At 37.2% G+C, this 26,583-nt stretch overlaps 1 protein-coding gene across 2 annotated transcripts; it reads left to right on the top strand.

The window, feature by feature from the left end:
- Positions 1–18,298: 18,298 nt before the first annotated feature.
- On the top strand, positions 18,299–23,901 carry LOC139700014 (deoxynucleotidyltransferase terminal-interacting protein 2). Of its 2 annotated transcripts, none has more exons than XM_071598457.1 (6): positions 18,299–18,519; positions 18,848–18,902; positions 18,997–19,216; positions 20,758–20,922; positions 21,878–21,987; positions 23,778–23,901. In XM_071598457.1, the coding sequence occupies exons 1-6, from the start codon at positions 18,402–18,404 to the stop codon at positions 23,875–23,877; spliced, it is 768 nt and encodes a 255-aa protein (XP_071454558.1). In that variant the 5' UTR covers positions 18,299–18,401; the 3' UTR covers positions 23,878–23,901. The 2 variants fall into 2 exon arrangements, with proteins under 2 accessions (XP_071454558.1, XP_071454548.1); XM_071598447.1 differs by having other exon boundaries at positions 18,299–18,534.
- The last annotated feature ends 2,682 nt before the right edge of the window (positions 23,902–26,583 follow it).

Below are 26,583 nucleotides of genomic sequence, written 5' to 3'. Positions count from 1 at the left end.
ATTTTACTTTCTTGGCAATAGTGGCTGAGGAAGTCACCATGTTTGGAAACAAGGCGGTAATTTATTTTAATACATATCACCAATGAGGAATTTTTAGGAAGCTAGCGGTCATTGAAATGGGCCCTTTTTTAAGGGAAACCTTCCGAGGGAGTAGCATAATTTTCAATAGTATATAAGTTACCCAAGGTGGGATCTGAATCCCAAAATTTGTATCTGGCGAACGTGCTCCCCATCGGAGTGGCTTGTCCGGCAGAGGATTCGATGGGTGCATTAAATATTGAAGCGGATCTAAGGATGAGTTCATATTTCGTGATGCTCAGTAAAAAGACTACCAACAACTTCCTGGTCATCAAAAAAACCACGGTTTTGAATGCGGGCGACCTCGGAAGATAAGATATCGAAGGGTGAGAAAACACCCAATATGTCGAAGTTACGGAGGATTTCATTAGTTCAGAGACATTAAAATGTCTCTTGCTATGCCGAAGGGATGATTGCGAACATTTAGACTACCAAGAAAGAACGTTCTCAAGTATGAGTCATTGATCTAATTTCATCCTTGAATCATTCTTCTCCTTCGGCCAAGACTCCTTTGGCATCCATCAACGCTCCTCGTAACCTCACCCTACCAGTGTAACTGGTTGTTCATTGGATATGCGCTCATTCAGGAAATACGGCATGCAGATCCGAGGTTAATATTTCGAGTTATCCGCACCCAAAATACGCAAGACCTTGAGAATGTAATTCACTCGATCAAATTCTCGTAGGCACTCCAAAAACACTGCGCATCATGTCATGCGAAAAATCGCGCCCTTGGATACAATAAAATTTCGCGACTACTATTTTAATAACCAATTTTTTTAGAAAGAGCCGGTCTTTGGAGAAACGTACTGGGTCGATCCCAAAATTGTCTATGGTAATTGCAAATTTCTATTTTTGTACCATTACTTATCATGAAAGTCGTTGTTTATATCGAAAATTATTCATGCCGATGCGACACGTCGGCACATACTATAAAATTACATTGAAATTTCGTTATTCATAGAACCCTAAAAGTGTTGGCACGTCATAAGAAAGGTTAATCTTATTTGAGGGCTGATTGCCATATTTTCCCTAAACCTTATAAATATTAACCTTTTTCCTCAATCTAGCTCTACCCATCCCCACTCTCCGACCAAAATCCGCACCCTTGCAGTCTAAGAAATGTATTGGTTTTAGAAAAGTCGCCTAACCGTCCAGTCTACTCCTAAACCCAGCAATAATCATTACTTCCATCCAATACACTCTGTAAAATACCTTCTTCAAATCCGACAAACGAACAACATCCAGGTTGTATTAAATATTCCTTTTCTAACAGAGAACCTATTACTGCAATGGCACTACGCATCCCTCTCCTCTTTCTGATGCCAACTTTCTAACAGAGAACCTATTACTGCAATGGCACTACGCATCCCTCTCCTCTTTCTGATGCCAAAATATTAGTCCTCTAAGTAATCATTTGCCCGCTTCCCATCCTCTTATTAGAGATCCTAAGTACTACCTTTCCTAAGATTGAACTAAAACTTATTTTCCTATACTCACATATAGCGGCTTTTCCATTTCTTGGAATGGGAATTAATACTGTTCGAACCAATTCTTCGGGCCAATTTCTTCTCTCATAATTGCTATTAATGAGTCCATTAAAACTCCTTCCACATTTTCCTCCTGAAAGATCTTACATGGTCGCTGGGATACTTCCTCAACGTTTAACGCTTGCATTTTATTCCGTGTCTTTTCTATCTTGCCGTCAAGTGTGCCCGGACATGTCCTCATATGCGTCATATTATTTGTCTAGACTTGCCATTCTCTCCGATTATTCATTGCAGCCACTCCGTGCATTATTTTCCTCTCTCCTAAATATTTTCTGTATCGATTAATAATGAATGACCCAATCATATCTCGTACAGTGGGTACGTATTTTCTTTTCTTACTTATTGACAAAGCTTTCATCTCCAAGTAAAACTAGCTCCTTCGAAACTTTTTGGTGATCCATTCCATTTAGTAATGGCAAACCTTTACAAAATACCATTAAAAAGTCTCAGTACCCGGATTTTAATTCATTCGCCTGATGCATCCACCCGATGACGATGCCAATGCATTGAATCCGGAATCGCGTGTAAACGTTTCCAATCATTAAAGCTTTCAAGTTCCTGTTCACTGAATCCATAACACTCAGTTTCAGTAAACTCTCAATAACCCCGCACATCTTCTTCCACCACACTTCTTTTCCTCTATTAGGCTCTCCCTTTAGGTTAGTATTTATCTCTGGGTACTTTCTTTTACTAATTCTGTTTTTACATTCTTCTAGTTCCTTCTCTCGTCTATCTACGTAATCACCTCGTCCAAGGTTTCCTTATCCTTTTCCTAATAAATGTTCCTATAGTTTCTTTTGCATCTTTAGATATTCCTTGTTTGATATCTTCCCACCTTTGCATTTCATTACCCATCTCCCCTGTTTTACCCCCTTGAATCTGACGTTGAATTTCATCAGTACTAAATTATGACCTGAACTCGCATCTGCTCCCGGGAAACCGTACCAATTGTTGACACTGTTACTAAATCTGTGCCTAATCATAACATAGTGTAACTGACATCTCTTCTGTTTATCGGGTATTCTCAACCTATCATTCATTTCGTTATCATTTCATTTCTCTTCCAGAAGTGTATGTTCTCTCCCAGCGGTCATTTCTTGTTTCTAAATTGTCATTATGATTAAACCATTTTTCCTGCAAAACTCTATTACTTTCACCCCGCGGTGACTCCTGTCTCCTAAACCGTAGCACGCCGCCTCACCCCAATTCTCCCTTCGCCCACCACGTGTGGCAGGAAAAGGGTACTTGTGAAGTGACAGCAGTTAAGTGGTGGCTGATTAAAGGAATCCTTGCTAATACGATACATACATCTGATCATCTGTTTAATGACTTCGGGGAGTTTTGCCACGGTCCACTGCGCACGTTGATGCCGCCGCCTACGGAGAGAGAGATCCTCCGAGGATACGCCTGGGAAAAAGCTCCCGCGTCGAAAAGGAGCGAACTTCGTTTGTGTGCACTACGCTAAGTTCACATCACGTACAAGTGAAAACGCCTAATTCGAAATGCGAACTGATTAGCATACCCTCCGCCTCATCGTTCGATGCACTTTATTTTACATTCTTTCATTCATTACTTCTGGATTGCTAGGGTAAAAAATTCTCCGAAGTACCCTGACCAAATGCAAGTGCTTATCGAGAATATGGAACACCTTTTACATATAATTCCCGACTTTATCAAACGTTTATTACAGGTTTCGTTACGACCAAGAAAACCTGGGAATACTATTCAGTATTGGTATTACGAGACGGCGAAAAACGGCAATTTCAACTTGGTCGAATTAAATTATATGTAAGAAATATTACATGTAAATGAAACATGTATTCCGAATTAACGCTGGCCAAATCATCTCCCTCTGGGGAAAGAAGGAACTCTCCCCAGCAAAGGAAGGAAAGAGTTCCTCCTTTCCCCAGAGGAAGGTGGTTTGGCCACCGAAAATTCGGAATACGCGTGAGTTTAATTTACATATATATATATATATATATATATATATATATATATATATATATATATATATATATATATATATATATATATATATATATATATATATATATCGTTGGGCTGCTGACCAGAGGGTCCTGGGTTCGATTCCCGGGACAGGCACTCTGGGCACCTACAGCTCCACCCAAGCTATGTGATTTTTTGGGTACCAGGTCTTCCTGTAAAACCATAACCGGCACAGGGAAAGGAACTGGCCCCCCTACCCTGATGTGTGAATTTTCACACGCCGTATAGGGCTTAGTACTGGGTGATCTCTACCATCACCTACTAAACCGACCTTCGGGTTGATTACTGTGTTTATGGATTTATATATAATTGATTTTTTATATATATATATATATATATATATATATATATATATATATATATATAAATAAATATATATACACATTCAAACACGAAATCCCGCCAAACGGCGAATAAATACTCATATATACAGAAACAGATATAAGGAAAAGGGATAGGAACACATATAAAGGACGAACACAATAGAGGTGGGGAAGGCGGAATCGAACGGATCACAAGAGTAAAAATATTTCCTCAACCGGGACTCGAACACCGGATCTTTCCACTTGCCGGGCGGATGCTCTTAACCACTTGAGCTATCGAGGATAGTCAATTTACCCTGAGATCCGTGGGTCTAATATGTCGCCAAGCGCCCCGATTCTTTCAGCCAAGAGATGGCGTCAGGGGGCTGTTTCACCCACCAAAGGAGAAATAGACAATACACAAGGAAAGGAAAGGACAGTGGGTTAGAATTCATACAACATCATACAGGAAAGGAACAGTGCGTTTCGTGGCACGCATAGCCAGAAGAAAGAGATGAGCCACATTGGCCAAATACATATATATATATATATATATATATGTACAATTAATATATATAATTTAAGTCGACTACGTTGCAATTTACAGTACCATTCACGCTGTTTTCTTTCGGCGAATGTTAAATCAAAATAGTCTCAATCTCAAAAATATTATTCCATGAAACTTTCAGTTGCCACTATACAGGGTCGCACCCAAAAGTGGTAGGACTGATTTTCTCTGGCGCGAACGGAGCGGTGGAGGGGGGTCTGCCTGGCAGGGTAAGGTGGAGGGGGCTCTTAGCAACAGACCGACACCAACCTCAGTCGCCTGCGGGCTGTCGTTGAGTGAGGACACCGATTTTAGTGAAGCAAGTTTTTTGTCCGCGTCGAAAAACAAAATGAATCTGAATTTAGAGCAACATTATTCCGTGAAGTTTTGTGCAAAACTCGGGAACACGGCAACTGAGACCCTCGATATGATCAAGCAGGCGTATGGCGACACTGCCTTAAGCCGTTCCACAGTATTTGAGTGGCACAAGTTGTTTAAAGAGGGTAGGGAGCTCGGTGAAGACGACCATCGCTTCGGACAGCCGTCGACGGCAAGAACCGACACGAATGTGGACAGAGTGAGGACACTGCTGAACACAGACCGACGCTTAACCAGTGAAGAAATTGCAGACCAGTTGGGTCTGTCTGCATCCAACGTCCAACGCATTATTTCACAGGATTTGGCAATGCGCAAGGTGTGCGCCAAGATGGTGCCGAAAATTCTGAGTGTCGACCAACAGCTCCTGGCCAAATACGGCGTTGCCACGCTGCCGCACCCGCCCTATTCTCCCGATCTGGTACCACCGGACTTCTTCTTCTTCCCCCTGATGAAAAGACAGCTCAAGGGACGACGTTTTGACTCGATAAAGGCCGTTCAAGAGGCTTCGACGAGGGTCATCAACGGCATCCCCAAAGAAAATTTCCAGCGGGCGTACGGGGAATGGGAGCAACGTTATACTTAAGCAGCTCAAGGAGCATACTTTGAAGAATATTAAGTCGATGTAAGTATATCGTCAATAAAATTCTTGTAAAAAAATCAGTCCTACCACTTTTGGGTGCGACCCTGTATTCTTGAATGCTTCTTTTACCTCCGTCACATTCATTAAGTGTTTCCGGCACCCTCTTCTGCTCCTGAGATTTCTCGTCTTGCTTCGAGTACCACCAATGACTTCCTGTGATCCACCCCTTCCTCTCTTAGGCCATTTCATCTTCCTCCATTCATCTGTTTGGTGATTCAAACTCATTCATTTTTCAAATATGACCAAACTAGCGAAGGGTAATTCTTTCGTGTTTGTCTAATACCCACCGATGAAGCCAATCTATATTATTTCTTCCTCTCCCAAACCTTCTCCTATTATCACAAATACTCCTCGGGTACCCACCACAATCAGTTGGCATTAATGCATATCCCGGGATACCCCAAGTCGCTTTTCCTCTTAAATGCACACTTATTTATTGCTTCAGACCATCATTCATTTTTTCCAACTCCGCGTACTACGCACGCTAGCTAGCGGGATGTTAAAGGCCTCAATAGAAGGGAGAGCGTTTTAGTAAGGAGAAAAGAGGATAAAAGATCCGTGTAATAGACTTGTTGGACAGCATGAAAAAATATCGGTAGTTATAGGAGCTACGGAAAAAGGGAATGCAGGACAAGGAAAAGAAGAAATCCACACACTATTCAATATATAATAGCCGTTAACAGACCCTTACCTTTAATATTACCTTTAAATTGGACTGAGGATGTAAAATAGATACAGAGAAAAAACTTGACTTTTGTTTCATGATTTATTCCCATTATTTCGGAGAGAGAAATATGTTTCGAATTGGCATTGAATCGACTCGGTCAGCTCTTAAAGACCTCGATCAAATGGCAAGGGCGACGAGAATGATGCCGTAAAATAATGACCGCAATGGACTAGAGTAGCATATTGGCGTGCACTCGGCCTCTGCTGAGTTGTCATTCAGTTGAATGAACTAGTTATGGATAACGAAATGCCCTTCTGCGTCCTTACAGATTAAGGTCGCATGGGCGGGAAGTAAATTTCATTCAAATCACAAGTTCGTGCTTTCCTAAAACACTGAGTGGGTGATGGTGGTATTGCCCCAAGTAGCGTTCCGCGGGGTCTCTATAGGACTCCACAAGGCGCGAATTACACCTAAAATATATCAGTATTCATCCATATTTTACCTAAGGTCATCAATGCAAAAATATTTTATTTGCATAAAATACTTCCGATATCTTTATGTTTTTTCCCCTATTAACCAACTGGAGAAAATGATAGCTTAGAAATATACCGATAGTTATTAGATTAGTATTTTTTCACTGCTGGCCATTCCTATGTCGATGTGAAAATTTCGTAGGGGATTCAGCTCAGTATGAGATAGGCTATACCTTCAATTATCAAAACAACCTTCAGGTTCATTAATATAGTTTTCGGTATGAGATTTTCTTGTGGATACCAAACTGGGCTATGGTGCCAGGGTTCAACACCACATTAAATTTCAATTCTAGAGCTAAGGGTGCCTCTGGACACTTCAGCTTCATCCAAACTGAGTGATTTTAAATCTTTTTTGTCTTCATGTACGAGAACTGTTAAATAAAGAGTTTCAACATTTTTAATTGCATAACTTATTGAGCAAAACTTGACTTTTATACTAAATTTTCAGCTTAATTTTGTAAGGTAAATGTGGTACAAATGCTGCTAGTTTATTTCAGTATTGCTTCAGCAGCAGCTGTTACAAGTTGTAACATTTCCAGGTCACCTATGACTGCTTCTGATGATAAACTAAGTTTTCCACGGTGATTCCTCACTTTGGGGAACGGGGGGGGGGGGGGGGGGGGGGGGAAGTCTCATGTAACTCAGTCTGAACCTAGTGTAATTTGACAATTGTCTCCCGCAGTGATAAGAGGGGTTAATTTTACTTCTGTTATTGAGTCAACTGGGACTCCACCACCACCTCCAAAGAGAAGAGTCCACCTTCCTTTAGGTCATCCCTCTTTTCATGTACAGCTCAATCTTCTAGTAGTGATAGAGGGAAGAAATTCTACATAGGCAAATTTTCACTGCAGCTTGTTGCTCATAACATGTTAACTTGTTACCTCTATTGTTGCCTTAGGTGAACTGAACATGCCTCGACTTGCAATGACTGCCGCTGACACAATGCTGGAGTCAAATCAATGAAACTTGTACCACATACATACATTTGGCCAAAAATTTAACATCAAATGAGATATCTGAACAATATATTTTGGGAAAAAAATGTTGATCACTTTGTTGAACTTTCCTTGTATATGCTCCATAAAGTGTATGCAATATAAATGTTAGCCAAATATGAGTGGAGACAGTAAGAGTAGTTACCCCAATCCCAAGGAATTTGCTCAACCATTTTATAATTTACTGTTACAAACACCAACTCTTACAACTTTCTTACAACACTAGTTCTTACAACTCTCCCCAGATCTGAAGTTAATTCAGATATTTTACAATGACCAATTCCAATTAACAAATCAAAAAAATGTTTCTACCTAAATGTACAGCTTAGCAATTACAATAAATCAGAGAGTCAAAGACCCATAACAAATGTTATCTAAAATGAAATCAAATTTTTGCATTTTACTCACATTCATTGGATATGATGCACTCACCAGAGAACAGGCGTTGAATTTCCATCTTACTCCTCACATTATATCTTAGGTACAAGACTCCCAAAATGATATCTTAGCTTGAGCCTTTTTCTGAAATGAAGAAAAGAGGTTCATTTATTATGATAAATGAAACATGCTGTGGTTATTCATGCAGGAGAGTTGTTAGAAAAATTACTGCTCTAAATTACTTAAAAGATTTCATATGTATAGGTAGAAGATTTATACATCTGAGGGTATGTTTCAGGTTAATGTCTGATTCCAGTGAGGCAACTTTTTCAGTATGGCAACTTTGGGTCAGTGTCATGTCAAAAGCATTATTGAAGAATTAAATGGGAAACCACCTCAGTTATTTTTATTTCATAACCTCATGATGGAACTAAATAAGAAATTGAATCCTGACAACTACAAGAGTTGGCTTACTAGGCTGTGAGTCATGCCCGGTTGTAGTAGCTGCAAAGCTTCTGCAGTCATCATCACATGAGGTCCTGGCAAAGTGAAATTGAGATCGGTAGCAGATAAGACAAAGAAGAAGACTAAATCAATTAGAATTCAAGACTTGGAATATTAGAACAATGTTGAGGGCAAGGAAATTAGACAGTGAAAAGTGAGATATATAGAGAGGATATATAGATAAACATGAATTAGGGTTTTGCAAGGTGAGATGGCAGGGATTACTGGAGCAACAGTAATAAAATAATACATGTACAACAAAGGAGGAGAGAGCCAGCAAAGGGTGGCATTAGAGCCACATAAATAGGTAGGAAAAAGTGTGGTATACCTTTAAAAGTAAGAATGTAGGATGAATGCATGCTTGAGAATAGGCTGAAATGTAATCAGGCAGAATGGGATAAATACACAAATGGAATAAATAATTGCAAAGGATGCTTAGGAAAGTTTGAAAGGAGTGATTGCTGAATGTACCGGAAGCATCTGTGTAGAAAGGGTGGATAGAAGAATGAAAGGCAAAAAAAGGAAGTGAAAGATTCAATGAGTGTAAAGAAGGAAGCGTAAAAGGTATAATTGTTGCAAAAGAAAGTGAGATAAGAATTCAAATGGAAAAACAAAGTAGAAAAATAAAAATGATTCTGTCAAGGGTGAAATTAATGCTTTCTTTGTCTCATTTCCTCCTTCTTCCATGGTAGCAGTTTCATAGGAGCAGCAGGAGGCAGTTCAAGCTTGAATAAAAATATATTTTGTAGTAGGATTTTCGGTGCCCAGTAGTGTACAGAGTGAGCTTTAGTGAGGATTACCTGTTGCAAATACACAGCAAAGTTATTATTGCCAAAGGCAAAAATCCAGGAGCACAAAGAGAAAACATTAAATTATGGCAACAATTGAAAATTGTTTAAATAACAAAATAAAATGTGTACTGTAATTTCAAATTATGCATGTAAACTGCTAAACTGTAAACAGCAAGTTCAGTGGAGTTACAATATACAACAAGAATATCTAAACATCAACTGCTTATTAAAAGAAATAAAAATTACTATAAAAGTTTGCATTTCATCTTTGGAAAATTGATTTTTTCTGGGATTTGAATTTTTAACCAAATATCGAAAATCCATTGATATATAAAAATAATAACACTGAATGGTCAGATACATTTGCTTTTAATGCATACTGGAAATGCAATTATTTCTAGCCATCAGTGAATATGGCTAAAGACAAAAATGACAAATTCCTATGACTAATGAATATTTTATATGTCAGGGACACAAGAATGTGTAACAACAAGACAAATTATGACTATGGCAGAGGCAGAAATATGCTCATAGAAAATGTAGCACGAGTGAAATTGAGTATGAATGTAATAACTTTATCTCAGTTTTTTGCCTATTCTGGAAGGGAAGAGCATGAAGGGTATATAGGTGCATAGTTTTTTGTAACACTCATTCCCACATTTGCCACCATCAATCAACAAATTACCAATATTCAATTGCCCAATAATACCTGCTGACAAGAACCACTATCACAAGTGTGACTCTCATTATCATCAGCAACAACAGTAACAAACATATCTCCCTTTCCCTTTTTGGATTCCACTCACTTCTTTGTCATATTTTGGTTCTGAACACCCCTAGCCTTTTGTTAACTTAAGAGTCAAATGTGTATTGCTGTCTTCATCTGTCCAGTGCTGTCTTCGTCTGGTTCAATTCTCACCCCACTCCCTCTATTGTTAGGTGTTCTACAATTTCATCTATCTTTATGTTTTGCTATGCTGTTGTTCTCTGCTGTTTGTATTGTGAACATGACCGAGTGATGACAGAGTTCCTAAATCTGCCTATTCAGCTAATTACCCCTTTCATTTTTTTCATTACCCTGTACCAGCTCATGTACTACAGGGCTTGCATTAATTCCGGTATGCAACAAGTAAGATGATAGGAGTATCTAGATGTACAATCCCAGTAATTAGCATTGAGTCATCACATCTTTGGAGAGTCTCACCTTAATAATAATTGAAGTTGGTGAAGGATGTTTCATGTGCCTTTGCAACTATTTTCATTTGTGCTATATGGAAAAATAGACTGTTTTTTTCTTCCATCATCATTTCCCAAATATACAGTACACGACAAATCCTAGTTTCTTCAAGGCAGTACAGCATCTACTATGTTTTCTTCTTGTTAAATCTTAAGTGATGGTGACATGCACATTATATTCATGTTACCAACTCTCGTTTGATCACACCAAGGGTGTGATTTGAAGGGGTTCAAACACATGTCTAATCTTCCAACCTTTTGTAATGATAATTGTATTGGAATACATTTCTTATAATTCACTTTTAGTCCACATACAATTTACTGGTATTCACTGGATAATCATTACCAACTGATGTGAGACCTTGCAATTTATAGCTGAAATAGGAATAAGAAAATTAAGAATTAAAAAGGTAAAAACCAACTTCTCATTGATTTTATTTCAGTGACAATATTAAAAGAGAACCTCTGGACTTTGCAGTTGAAAAATGTTGAAAAAGCTCCTGAAAAGTCAGTCTTGTGCACAATTTCATTTCCAGTGAACAAGACAGGCAGTGGGCAAGGCAGGTACTCTCTCACCAGCCATAGAAGATGGCAAATACATTTTAATGAGCTTTAATGAATAAAAGCTGAGCTCTCAACTTACTACAGTTAGCTGCTGGCAGTGTGAGGACAACATGTAATTCCACCTATGATAGGAAAGGCATTGATTATACTTTTCTTCTAAAGGCCTAAGGACTTCTTGTAGAACACCTTTGTCACATGGCAACATCTGGTCGCTGGAAATACATGGCTATGCCAAACTCACACTGTACTCAATATCCTCTAGTGGTGAATTTTAAATTTATTTTTGCTCTTCCTAAAATTCCCACCCCCACCATCCTTCTACGATGTGGGCAAGTTCTCTGCATGATAATGGCTCCATCTGACATTATCTGATTGTAATCCAAACTTATTTTCAGTTAAAAATTAGGGAGGGAAGGAAATTATTATTTGAGATTGGTTAATATAATGCATCAAAGTATTCAATGTCTTAAAATGAACAGTTAACACAGAAAGCTGGCATTTTGATTGTTCCATGTCTCATTTTATCCATTAATGAAGCAGATTTTCCAGTTATGATATTGTTCTTTTCACAATTGTAAACAATAGAACCAAGAAAAAATCATGCATTATAATTCAGACAAGGCTTCAACATCAAAGTGAACTTGATAAATGACCAGGAATTAGCCCTTTGGTCAGTAAATGTTGCCCCAAAAACTCACAGGACACATCGGTTTTCTTGATTTTGATATTAATCTTGATTTTATAGTCAAAGTAAAAATAGTGGTTTGCCAAAACCATACTAGAGGCATACAATATAATAAACTAAGATTGCTCCCATTAGGGCCTCTGATGCCAAAAATCAAAACATAGGTGCAGACATAAGGTGGTCCACACAATGTATATTGTCTGCAAAGCTATCTGATCCCCAGTGTGCCAGCCACTGTAGTGATTTCCTGATAAAGCACAGTTGAAGAAGGCAATAATAATTGGCCAGCAGTATTTCCCAAATTTGAAAAAATTAATCTAAGCAAACAGAGCCTTAGTGGCTGAAAAATGGCAGGCCCATTTGAATTTTTTGTGCATTCAATTCCTATTAGACTCTCTTCAGTAATCAACTCAAAGGTTAGTTTGGTGGGTCATGGCAGAGTTCCCCCTCTGCACTAAGCCAGACTATGTGCAAAATTCACACATCGGAGCAGGGGGGCAGATCCTTTCCCTGTGCCTCCTATGGTTTTCCAGGAAGTTCTGGTACCCAAAAAATCTCACAGCTCAGGTGAAGCAAAATTTGCCCAGGGATGCTTCCTGAGGTATCAAACACTTTTATCAGCAGTCCAATACTCTAGCCTGGACTACCACATCCTCATACTATTAAAAGTTTCCTGTAAACTACAACTATCATTTTACAATAAGTGCACTTAATAACATGCAAGAAAATGCTACCATAGGCTATGTCCTTTAGTACAGTACATGCTTCACCATTAAACACAAGTTCAGTCATTTGGAAAAAAAAATATTAAACCCTGGGTTATGAATGTGAATTCACCCCATTACATTCATATGAAATAAAATCACCCCATTTGTATTTATACTCACACAATCTTTCACATCTTCATTCCAATAGCTATCACGTTTCTTTTTCCCAACAACTCCTTTGCGGTATTCTTTCAGTACATTTAACAATCATTCCTACCAAATATTTTTCCAAACAATCTTCTCGATTGGGGATTGGATTGATGCAGTTGCTATGTTCTGGTTTCCAACACTGAAAGTCCAACAGTGGCATGAGTTTTCATCAGTTCCTGATCCCTACTTGTGGCAGAGAGCATTTCAAGTGGAGAGCATCATTTGTCAGTTGGGATGTTTAACTGTGTGACCCTTTGGAGCCTTTCATTGCAAGTCGGTTCAATGCTGATTACGGATTTATCTCCACTCTTCCCCCATTCCCTGAAAATCCAATTTTTATCAAATTAGTCACCTCTTCCTAATGGGGAAAATGAGATCAGCTTTTGATTGTCTCCCCAAATTACTGCAACTACTCATTCACACTCCTGTTTTTCATGTGCGTATTCATTTCATTCTACCATGAACTCATACAGCTTCTTAAATTTATATCTTGGAACTTTTCTACTTTTTACTCCAATTTTCCATGCCACTCATTTTCTCTCCAGATCTACTCTTGAAACTACCACAAAGTTTGGCCTATTCCACACTCATATCTTTGATTGCCATCATATTCTCCATGAAACTTTTCATCATTAATTAAATCAATAATGCTCCCAAAGGCCTTAGCATATGCATAAAGCAGTAGCCTTTGAGACAGCTGATCCTTTTCCAAGCACACAATCAAATAGTTTCCTCTATTATTGCTCGCTCTGGAGTAATCAAATTACCCTTTATGTTTCAGCAGAATAATTCTTCTTTCTAAAATTAACTCAACTATTCCAGTCTCCTAATACTGTTATTATTTCACCAGGTTCAATAAAGGCTTTTTATTAATATTATTCAATTTTTTTCTCAATTTTCCACGGAAGCCACCCTCCACACTTTCACTCTTGTCATCCACTCATGAACAACTAACTACATATGTTCACAACTCTGCTAAAACTTACTTTCCTGCAGACCCAGAGCAATCATAGGGACAGTAAATCATATTTCCTCACATGCAGTTTACCTTTTCATTCAGAATCAAGCCTAAATCCTGATTGACATACATACTATCATTAAGTCCTCACCATGATGATAAGACACTGACATGAATTTTAGCATCATCACACCCTTTGCACTTAGTTTCATGTACACAAAGCATACAGTCATCTTGCAATCAGTTCACTAGTCCATGTAACTTTACCATATCCATTTCATAATGGCTGACCTTATATGACCTTGCTGCTTTACATGATTTTGGTTTTTCAAGGCCTATATTTGATTTTCATAATTAATGAAAGATGCGTGCACAAAATTCATTGGCACATGTTAGTCAACTACCTCAAGCAGTAGCACTGCTGACGTTTACCACAGTCTACACTAGGGGAGTTGGTCTCAAGTAAAGAAAAAAAAGCTGAAACTTTGATGTAAAATATATGCAGTGTAGAATAATTCCTAAACTTGGTTGTTGAGGAAAATATAAGCATCAATTGGGAAATTTTATCATGTACATTTGGATATGAAAGGAGCCAATAAAAATGTGCAGAAAGGAAGGCAAGGGGAAAAGTCTTAGACAAAGTAAGGGAAAAGAAAGGCTGGTGGGAGGAATTCAAAGAATACAGTAACAATGGATTGAAGTAATCCTCAAATTTTTAATTTGATTAAATTCAATATAATTGCATTGCTGTATTCAAAGCAATTAAATATTTTTCTTCTATTTTCATTCTTAGTTTGCTTGTGGTGCATTTGCATACACTGTTTTTCAGTTTACATATGTCCAGGGCTGGATTTGTATATGCCATTATGGAATAAACATATTCATAAAATCACTTTTCATCTTAATGAAATGCTTTTATTGTCTTGGATTTGCAAATCCAATCATTTAGAGGCTTGACAAAATATGTTGGAAGAGAAAATGCTGACCAGTGAAATGGAGGATGGAAAAATAATCCCTGGAAATTTCAGAAAACACTGAAGGTGGTTACAAAGTAGGTTGACCTGACAATTAATTTAGTGAAATGAAAATAGTTTTTAAAGGTTAACATTGCTATCATGCTATCAGCTCTCACCTTTGAAGGCCATAGAATTTTTAATTGGTTTCAGGGTCTAACTTAAAACTACCTTTTATGAATGAAATGTTTACTTAATTTCCATAAGTTAACTCTCAGACACATAAGAGGAAAGCTGTGACTTTGAAAACATGAAGGCAAGAAGATCAGTGGAAAATTTATTCACTTCTATACTACATCACATCTTTGAAACTAGAAGCATGGCTCACACGCAAAATTGAAAGTTTATGGAACATACATATAACATGCCCTACATTACATCAAAGTATAATAGAATAGAGATAGGTGAAGATAGGATACTATATTTAAAGTTACACTGAATATTACTGTTATAGGGCATGTTGGATATGGCAATACATTGGATTATACAGCTGTACAAGAAAGAAGACATAAATAAATCAATTACGGATAACAAAGGATGGTTAGGGTTGAAGAAAGCGCTCATTGATGAATCAGGCAGAAGAAAGATTCAAGGATTCTTCAGAAGGAAATATATGCTGACATTAGCCAACACGAAATGAGACCTGAGAAAGATTTGGTAAAATCAAAGCTTTACCAGGTGGACCCAAGGAAACATGCATAAAATTATACAATAAATTACCTAAATCATTCAAAGATATTGAAAAAACCGGTAGCTTTAAATAATAATAATAATACATTTTAATTGTCCAGCGATCAAGTAGTTACAACTGTCACACTTGATATAAGATACGTCAGGGGAAAGTGACGAAATACATTCGTGGAAAAAGACATATCAGGTATATTCAAGAAATTCAGCAATTGAATAAAACATTTTTAATTTAAAGAACATAAGTAGATTGACTTTAAATGCAGCCACACTTTAATGCACCTTAATCTCAGCTGGGAGTTTATTATAAAGTTGAAGGCCCATAAAATTTGGGCCAGCACCTACATTTTTTGTACATACATACAGAATGTGCAGCTGCTCATTCTGACTTGTAAAATATTTGTAGATATCACAGTTTTTCACATACTCAGATAGATTTCTTTTTGTACGTACTACTACATGAAAAATATAAATACATGGCACTGGCAATACATCCAATTTTTTAAACGGGTCTTTTAACTGAAACTTATGGAATACCTTCTTAAGGAGATGTTTTATTCTATGAATTAATACATCGGTAGTTTAACCTTTTTGTAAAATATTACTTTTTTAGCGGCAGGATATAATTTTTAACGATACTAATAAATAAATATTATTTAATTAATGACAAAATTAGATTTTGCACGCATAAAATCATTTGGTAAAAGAATGGCAGCCTGATTTTCGCAAAACAAAAAAAATCTAGGGTGACTACAGAAGAATTTTTTTGTTTCGGTTCAAGTCGGTTCTGCAATACCCATTTATTTCAGACAACACGGTTTGCCAAATGCTGGCCATAATTGCATGGCTTCATTTTTTGTGCCGACTAGAGTTCGACGTTCTAAGGTCTATTGAATATTACCTCCAGTAAAATTCTAATCGGAGCTTAATATTAGTTATTATCGCCAAAAATAAATTACGACACAAGGGATCTACAACTGCATGCTTACCTAACGTACAGTACAGCTGTGTAAACGGAATTTCTTCTCGGAAATATCGTATTTCGCAGGTTGGTGCATTTTATGGTCACAAAAGTTTTTGGCGTAATGTAAGTACGAGGGAGATCGTATATTCTTCTCTTAAGAGGTTCAGTAAATTTGCTGAAATATTCAACCACGAGTTAAAAATTTTACACACTACTTACGATAAAACTACTGCTACCTTAATGCTAACAAAAATACAAACCACCAAGAAAAAACAATTCCTGCTTACAATTTAGGCTGTAAAAGTGAAACTGAGATAAGAAATAGCAAATAACCCATCTTGTCAGTACAATAGGTGTCAGTTTTCAAAGCAAACGATTTTTTTGTATTACTCCACCCGAATTACCCTTTGTAGTGCTCGAAGTGTTCGCTCGAAAACAATGTAACGATGATTTGGCGGAGCATTGGAAAAAAATGCCATTGGTAAGCACTTTTATTAGTGCGAACGGTTCTTCAACCGTAGAAAATGGCCGTTAACTGTACTTCAAAGCAAGAATCATGGTCAACTATTAGTTCCCTCAAGAATAAACGTTCAACTTGTACATAATTTGGACGGCACAATAGAACACAAAAATGAAATACACAGTAAACACGTAAAAGAACACTCACATTTCAGAAAGTTAAGCTTTTGGCCTTCCACAAGTCAGACTCAGAGAAGGCCGAAAGCTTAAAATTTCTGAAACGTGAGTGTTCTTTTACGTGTTATGTATCCTATTTTTGTGTTCTATTGGGGTGATCTGCTCGTTTCCGCCTTCCCCACCTCTCCTCTGTTCATCTTTTGTGTGTATTCCTGACCCATCCCTTCTCATATCTACTTCATATATATATATATATATATATATATATATATATATATATATATATATATATATATATGTGTGTGTGTGTGTGTGTGTGTGTGTAGTGCTCGGTTTTAACCATAAACGCAGTAATCAACCCTAAGGACGGTTTGGTAGGTGATGGCAGAGTTCACCCAGTACGAAGCCCGACGGCGTGTGACATTCACACATCAGGGCCACTTCCTTTTCCTGTACCGGTTGCAGTTTCCCAGGAAGACCTGGTACCTGAAAAATCACATAGCTTGGGAGGAGCTGCAGGTGCCCAGAAACTTTTCCGGGAATCGAACCCTTGACCTTCGGGTCAGTAGTCCAACGCTCTACCCCCTGGACCCATTTTTATGTATTATATGTTTTTAAAATCTACATATCTGTTTTTATAAATTTGTATTATATATATAATACAAATTTATAAAAAAGGTTATGTAGATTTTTAAAACATAGAAAAACAGAGAAAGGACACTCACATGCATGTACTGTATGTAGTTTTGACGTGTCGACGGCCCGGCCGTCGGGATATACCTACCTGTATATACAACACAAATTAAAATAGATATCACGTAAAAGAACCCATTATGGATTGTTTGAACTTTCGGACTTCTTAAGGACAATTGAAGAAGCCAAAAGCTCAAACAATCCACAATGTGAGTTATCTTTTAGGAGTTATCTATTTTATTTTGCGTTCTACTATACCGACCAAATGTTATATTGCTCTTGTGAGTGCTTCTACGTCATCTATACGCACATAATTTTTCTTATGATTGGGACCTTAGTATAGAATTATTTTCCACTTAAGTCTCGAAAGAACAGTAAAGTCGTAATTCTTCAATTAACAAACCAAAAGTTGCATAATTCATAAGTATAATTGATCGCCCTCAAAATGTGCGCGCTTATCTTATCGTACATTGTATGGTCTTAACAGGTTAGTACTACCATGGACTAGCAGCGCCTCTGCAATTGAAAAAGTAAAACTAACTGATGTGTATATCAGCGCCTTGGCAATCGTTTTTGTCTTGCATGTTTGATTTCACTGGAAGACCTGTCTGGTGTGTAACACGTGTGTAAATGACCTGAGGGAGTGCAATTGGTATTAATGTCATTCTGATATTCATTATGGATATTGTAATTGATACCAAAGGTACTGATGTTACTGAAAATGATGATACCGAAGATGCAAGTAGCATTAGTAGCAGCGGTGAAGAAAGTGAATCCGAAAGCGAAGAAGATTACGGTATTTTAAATTTATGTATATATACATATTTTTATATATTAGTTCTGCATTTTAAATTTTGGTTTCCGATGCGGCGGATGTCAACCTATTATTTTCGTGGAGAACCGCTATTGTTCCTTAATTTCACCGTGTACACTTGCCGTTTTACTGTAATTTCCGTAATGTCTAAGTCATCCGTTTCAGTATTTCCCAGTCTTTTTAAATCCTAGAACTATAAACAGTATAGGAAGCATATTCTACAATTTCCAGTCCTCTCGCAATAAAGCACGCCCAAGGGCTGTCTGCAATTTTGCTCAGTTTTTAGATAGAAATTTTTTGTACATTCCAGTGCCAGAAACTTTTGCTGTCCCTTATAGAACATCCGTAAATGAAAGTGGTTCTAGGTAGGTATTATTACACGAACTTATTGACGAAAGCATTTGCTATTAGCGTCTGTTTTGGGATTATCGTTATGTAATTTTTATATTGTTCTATCAGTCGAAAATCAAAGGATGCAGATTTTGATTTCAATGGAGAATCACCCTTCAGTGCTCACGTGGGAATTGGAGCAGCACGCAGCCCAATTGATATGATTAAAAGGCATACCAGTGGCATAGATGAAATTATGAAAAAAAGTGTTATCACCCCAGGGTTTGAAAAGCTTGATGCCGTACCACCTTATGAAGAAACCAAGAGGAGATTGATCAAAAAAAGAAGGGTAACTAGAAATGGAAATTTTATGTGCGATGTACAAATGGAATTGCTTCCCTGTCATTCCTATGAGGAATATAAATCTACGTGTTTGCATTTATGCTCAGCTTGTGCCGCTCAGTAGTGCACTTGAACCCATGATGTTTTTCGTTAAGCCACTATCCCAACTGAGGTCCATTCATTGTTAACAGTTTTCAGCTGGGGAAAGCCTAACTGATTCACAACAGTTCCATCTCTTCACATCATCGCCACCTTTTCTGCTAACACATCAATGTCCTTTCTCAGGACATGCCTCATCCTCTGTCAGTAATGGCACCAATCAATCTTCTCTCTTTTCATATTCTCCTATGTTCTTAATTTACCCTGTTTGACCAGATGATCTTCAGCATCTTTCTTCAGATCCACGTCTGTAGTAGTGATATACATTCAATGCATGAGCCACCTAGGTTCTGTATGAAGAGTGCTTTTCTTCAGAGTGAAGTTATAGTGATCTATCTCTTTCGCATTTGCATTTTGAATTCGCAATCCTTAATTCAATCACAGCTTCTTCAACTCATTCAACTATTCAACTCATATATTACTTTCTTTGGAAATTGTTGCATTTCTGATCCTGTGATACATTTGAGAAATCCATCTCTGTTGATATCACACACAGACTGGTGAGAGAGCAGCCATTGTGCCAGTTATTTCTCTTGCACGATGTATGTTGGGAGTAGAAAAATTCCATCAATACTGCATAGCCATTCATACTTCAGTCATATGTGGTACTACTCCATCAGCCTATTAGTGTGAACTTTGATGGTAGAGAGAAGGCTGATGAGTTGTGAATTTCATGAATAGGTTAAATTTTTCTCTGACTTTGCATCACTTATCCATGCATCAATTTCTTATGAATCTCATTTTATTAGTATTGATAAGTGTCTCCAAAAATTATTTAATGGAGGATTACTAAAAGTATTAAAGGCTTGGCTCAATTTTGTCCTATAGAAGTTTTAAAGTAAATTTGTGGATGCTACCACAAAGTATACCTTCAATGTCATCACTTGAAGGTCTCATGGAAATGAGGACTTTCAGTACTGGTTGTATGTAAAAGATCATTTTTCTATATGTGCAATACCTGGTGTCCCGAGGGAACAAGGTAGGATATAGGATTGAGGATGCTCTATGTATGCTTTGGGGATATTTTTCATTGTTATTTAAAATTGCTACCCAGTATCAATTTATTTTAAAAATACATTGCATACTAAAAATAAGGTTAAGAATAATTATAGCTTAGATGTTTTTCAATATTTATTTTGTACCATACTAATTCATATTTTTACATTTCCTTTATAGTTATGTATTAGTATATAGTACCTTTACAAAATAGTATCTTGGGCCAGATAAGAATTCATTTTAATGATCAATAGTTTGTTTGTGAAAGTCAAGTTTAATTAAGAGAAAAACAAGAGGTGTTATAATTAAGAAAAAATTTTAATTTGTTGATTAGTGATAGATACCACTATGTCTATATGGATTATATTAAATATGTCTTTTCTTGCCACACAGGAGGAGCGGGATAAAACCAAAGGAACGGATTGGTTCAATCTTCCAGCTCCTGATATGACTGATGAACTTAAGCATGATCTAGAGGTCCTTCGAATGCGTTCTGTATTGGATCCAAAGCAATTTTATAAGAAAAATGACCTCAAAGTGCTACCAAAATATTTTCAAGTAAGTGGTTATGTTCTAGTTGAATGTTTGTCCTCAACTTTAAGACTAGGAGAAGTTATAAAGCAGAAAGCTGCCTTGTTTCTAATAATTTAATATATTGATGTATGTTTAAACAGTAAGATTAAAAAATAATAACAAAAATACAATAATGGGGTTTGGTAACTTGGAAGGAGTAACTTAATTATTATCACAATTAATGACATGTAGAGTAGATAATGCATGTGACTAGTAATTTCAAGCAACAAACATACAATGTAAAAGTGATATTTGCAAAACTCTGGTTGAAATAGTTTAATAATCTCTTTTACAAAGTGTATTATAATGTGAAGAAACTTGCTGTACTTGTTTAAGTAAAGAGCCACTTTTTAGAGTTTTAAATATTGCCAAAATCAATTTACCTATTAAATGTAAATTTGCAAATCATTTCTTAAATTTCCTCAGCAATGAAAATTCTGGGAGAGCTTTCAGCTGATATAACCATGACTCTGGCCATCCTCATCCTAATTTGGAAGAAATTTGTCTTTTTGTGGCAACATGCAATGTATCATTCTTGAGGCATTCCTTCCTTGTCAAAACATGGTTGTAGTACATCAAAATTATCTGACCATCTCTGAAGATTGCATGTTTATTGAGGATTTAATTTGCACTGAAATGGTAATCTAAGCGATTTTAATGTCTAAAATGTATTTAATTTTCCATAATGTCAGCATGGTGACCAAAAATGTATTTCACTTTCTTTTTTAGTCTTTGTTTTGGCCACATCAAGTGCAGTGTTCAAAACATTTGTGAAACATGTGCCAAAGGTTGAACAGTGTATGAAATACTTACTGAATTTGAGCTCATTACAAAGGCAATTGCCAGTTATTCTTCAAGCACCATATTGTTCTGTTCAAAGAATTGTAGACTGAATTTAATGTAATATTGAACATTCATGGACAAAATTCACCTTCTTTAGGTAGGTCGTGTTGTGGAGGCTCCAGTTGATTTTTACCACAGCAGAATTCCAAAAAAGCAGAGGAAGAGAACCATTGTAGAAGAACTCCTGGCTGATGCTGATTTTAAAAGGTAATTTATGTGTGCAAACACTGGACAACTGGTTAGTCATCAATAGTGTCTCTGTTTCCATTTCTCTGCGGTGTTGTGTTGAAACTAAGTCTGAACCATCACTTCCTTTTCAATTTCAATATTTTCATGGCTTCTTATTCTCTCCTCTACGTGAGGTTTTGAAATTATAATTTATCATAACTTATAATTTAATGAGGGAGTCATATTTTTGCTGTGACTAACAATGCCTTTGGCATCTCTTATTGCTAAATATTTATTTCCTAAAAAATGGACTGAAAAGTGGTGCTCAAAAACTAATAAAATTTTGAAAAAATATTAAATAATATGGTACATTTTTCAGTTGGCCCTGCCAAATTTCAGGCTTTAACAATAAATTTAAATTTCCTTTCGAAACTGAATGTTGAAACCTTACAGACATGGTAATGGTTTAAAGAAGTTTATGTTAGGAATGAGCACTTAAATAGGCATTAACAAGTAACATAAACAGCGTGTTATTGAACAATCAATTTTAAACTTGTCAAGTTATTTGGAGTAAAATTGTAAACATATGACCCCAGTCCCTCCCTTAATACACAATGAACGCTGTCGAGGGGATGGACTGACTGGTTATCAGAGGTACTCACCACTGTGCTGTTATCCAATGTAGAACTGATGGACATTGATAAATGAAAGGGCTACCAGGGAGAGAGAGAGATGCGAGCGCAGTTTTTTTGCAAAAGGGGGATGGGGATTGTGCTGTGGCTAATGTTCTGGCTTCCCACCCAGAGGCCCAGGTTCAAATCCTGGCGACGACAGATATTTTTCAGTGGTGTCACGATCCCTACTTGAGGTGCTTTGAGGAGGGCACTCAAAGTGAGTATGCCATCCGTTGGATGGGTTGCTAAGTTGTGGACCCCTTGGCACCTTTCGTTAATAGCAGGCAAATGCCGACACCAGGTTTCTCTCCACCCTTTCCTGTCCATCTCTAATGGCACAAATGACCTAGCTGTCTGTCACCTCTCATAAAAAACTAATAAACTAAAACGTTTTGCAAAACATTTGTGTGACTATTTAGCCAGTGGTCTTGTGCCCACAATGTAGATGTTGACCCAACGTCATAAGCTGTGGATTTGGCAAGTATTGAGCGCAGGTAGTGTTCTGACTATCCATGCAAATATCTTATAATTTTTAGAAATAATAGTATTCCCTAGTTCCCATTTCTCTTAGTTACAGAAAATGCCATTAACATCTTGAATCGCATTGTGTATGAAGGGTTTGAAGTGATGGCTCATTTCACCTTCCTTGATGAATTTTCACATACTCTCAAATGCATTGTACTGCCATTGAACACTATTTGTCGAGTTTGTCTTAAATCAGGCAGGAACAGCTCATTGATATTCCTTGTAGGTTCATATGTATTTAAATTATAGCATACATTTTTTGGCCTCACATATTGTATGAAATAATGTCAGGAGAAGATACCATTTAGTTCATATCACAAACCATGTTCTTTATTGCTAATGCCCAGAAGTGTATATAGTTTTGTAGAATATAGTGTCTACACAGTTTCCTGTATTTTCTACTGGTGTATTCATTTGATTGATACCACGAAAGATGTATGTGTAAAATATTTCAAGAAACCAACAATGCATCTGCCAAAGACAGTATCAATGTAACTAATTTTAAAGAAATTATTATTTCCCTAAGAAATTGAAACATGAACTTAATCATTAAAATGACAAACTTTCACAAACATCTAGTGTTAATGACTGAAAAGAATACATATTAAAATGGACCCTTTTGGTTTTCAGGTACAATAAAAGAAAATTCATGGAAATAATAGCTGACAAGAAGAATAAAGGCCATCTTAAAGCTCATAAACACTCAAAGAAGTTGAAAAAGAAGAAATAATGTACAAAGTGTAAAATAAATATATTTTAATGATGCATAATTCTTTTCTTCCTATGTATATTAAGTTAATGAATGAAGTTATCACTTCTTTTTATCAAAGTAAAAGATATTATACGAGGGCGGTTCAATAAGTACCCATGTTTGACAACAAAGGGCGTTCCTGAGGGAAGTTTATGTTATCATCCAGTGCTGCCATCTATCAAACGACGGTGTAACAAATTTCAGAATGATTTTTAAAGGTTTGTTTGGATTTGGCAGCCATTTGAGTGAGACTTGTTTCGTGATTTTTGCCAAGATGGAAAAAGAGCATTATCGTTCGGTAATTCCCTTTATGTTTTTGGATGGGAAGAAATGCGAGGAGATAAAAGCAAAGTTCGATGCTGTTTATGGGGACACTTCGCCATCTATGACCACAGTTAGATATTGGTTCAACGAATTTGAACGTGGGCGAACATCTGTTTTTGATGAGGAGCGACTAGGACGCCCGGCAGACGTGGTTACCGAGGAAATTATTCAAAAGTCCACGCCATGATTCTTGCTGATCAAGGAACGAAAGTGCGCAAAGTAGCAGAGGCCATGGGTGTGTTGACTGGAATGTCAATTAATATTTTACATGATAAGTTGGCGATGAAAAAATTGTCGGCCCGATGGGTGCCGCAATTGCTCACGGTGGACAACAAGCTGATCCAGCTGTCAACTTCGAAGCAGTGTTTGCAGCAATTTAAGTGAGATCCGAAGGCGTTTTTGTGTCGAGTTATCACTGTTGCTGAAACCTGGATTCATCATTACTCATCAGAAACTAAGCAACAATCAAAACAATGGATTTCTCCAGGTGAATCTGCTCCAAAGAAGGCGAAGATGGTCCGATTGGCCGGAAAGGTCATGGCGACGGTTTTTTGGGATGCAAATGGCATCATCCTCAAGGAAATTTTTTGGAAAAAGGAAGAAAGATCACTGGGAAATACTACAGTGATTTATTGGACCGCTTAGACAAAATATTGAAGGAGATACGGCCGCATTTGTCGAAAAAGAAGGTGCTGTTTCACCATGATAACGCACCAGCACATTCATCAGGAGATGTCGCCGCCAGACTGCATGAACTACGTTATGAATTGCTGCCGCACCCCCCGTATTCACCCGATCTGGCTCCCTGCAACTTTTTCTTATTCCCTAACATGAAGAAATGGCTCGCGGGAAAAAAATTCAGCTCAAATGAGGAAGTTATTGCTGAGACAGGCATATTTTGCAGTTTGACAAATCCTATTTTTTGGAGGGGTTAAAAAAATGGCCAGAATGTTGAGAGAAGTGTATCTTTCTAAAAGGGGACTATGTTGAAAAATAAGAAAAATGTTTTTGAAAAAATGGTTTCTTCATTTCTAACACGGGTACTTATTGAACCGCCCTCATTATATGTATGAGCCGAGGGCAGGGGTAGACCAGAGGTATGGTGTCTGCCTATGGAGCCAAAGGTCGCTGGTTTGATTCCCATGATCAACAAAAATTTAGATGAAGTTTGTTGAAGGTTTTTCGAAAAAAGGCAACTGGAAAAAAATACAGTTAGGGTATTTCGGAATGAGACAACAAGGAAAATAGACCTATGAAAAAGCTACCCTGAACCCATGGTGAAATTCTGCAGTTTCAGCATTAGGCACTGGTGGTACGGACTGAGTCGCAGCATAAGCTGTGGGCGAGAGTGAATGTCACAGTATCGGCCGCAGTACTGCAATGTGGAAGATAACAGGAACCCACCACATTCTTTCTAGAATATGCAGCCTTGCATTCAAAAGAGAAGAATGTAGTAGCTGCAGTAAACCAATCCTAGGATTGAAATACTAATGATGATGAGTGATCAAGCATGAATACTACATATTGCTACCCTTCCTTTATATTTGGCTAATATTATATGGCAACAGAAGTATTGGGAATGATATGAGAAATCTATATTCTTCCAGTTTATGAGGATTTATTATCATGGCTTAAATTTTAACACAGTTACCTCAATGCCATTTGGAGCAATAAAAAATTAAGTGGAACTAAATGCGTTTCTTTGTTTCTTCTTCAAAAATGGAGGTACTCTGCAAAATGAATCCAGAAAGTGTATTCCACTGTTTTAAAACTTCCAAAGTTTTATGATAATTTGCACTTGTCACAGAAAGTATACCCCTATATTTTTGTTATTTTGAAGTAGTAAAAGGAAGTTCAATTTTACTGTTATGTTCTATATTCCTAATATAAAAAGTCATGTGGAGATAAAATACAGCCTGAAACATCTTCGATTGCCAGAATATGAATGAGTATAGAAGTCAACAGGGATAGAGGACATACAAAAAAACTTGAATTTGGCAAAGGGCTCTTCATAATACTATGGAGATTAATGTAAAATCCATTTAGGATTACTTTATTTTGCTCAAAAGTGACAATTTTCGAAAGCTCTCAAGGCAATCCTTAAAAAGGAATGTCAGGATCCACATACTAATAATTGTTTGGCTGTTTATTGGTGAGAGCTTGATTTACTAAGTGCATGAATTTGGTAGCCATGTTTTAATTTGGCTGAAGTCCTGGATACCCATAGCTAAACCAAGCCTGTGCTATATCATCAGCACAATCATTTTAGGAACTGTTGGCAGCACAGGGAAACCAGGAGCACACGCCCCAACCTTAGATGCAAATTTACACTATGCCAGGCAGACTCTAACCTCATCTACC

The sequence above is a fragment of the Hetaerina americana genome, unplaced genomic scaffold (assembly GCF_022747635.1).
Source record: "Hetaerina americana unplaced genomic scaffold, ioHetAmer1.1.p SCAF_1, whole genome shotgun sequence".
Lineage (NCBI taxonomy): Eukaryota > Metazoa > Arthropoda > Insecta > Odonata > Calopterygidae > Hetaerina > Hetaerina americana.
This window is presented reverse-complemented; position numbering and strand designations above follow the sequence as displayed.

Excerpts from the sequence above, each read along its gene's own strand:
- LOC139700014 (XM_071598447.1), top strand. The coding sequence starts at position 18,402 with ATGGATATTGTAATTGATACCAAAGGTACTGATGTTACTGAAAATGAT. Across the intron at positions 18,903-18,996 it reads GTAAATGAAAGTGGTTCTAG|TCGAAAATCAAAGGATGCAG; the intron begins GTAGGTATTATT and ends TTGTTCTATCAG. Across the intron at positions 21,988-23,777 it reads GCTGATGCTGATTTTAAAAG|GTACAATAAAAGAAAATTCA; the intron begins GTAATTTATGTG and ends TTTGGTTTTCAG.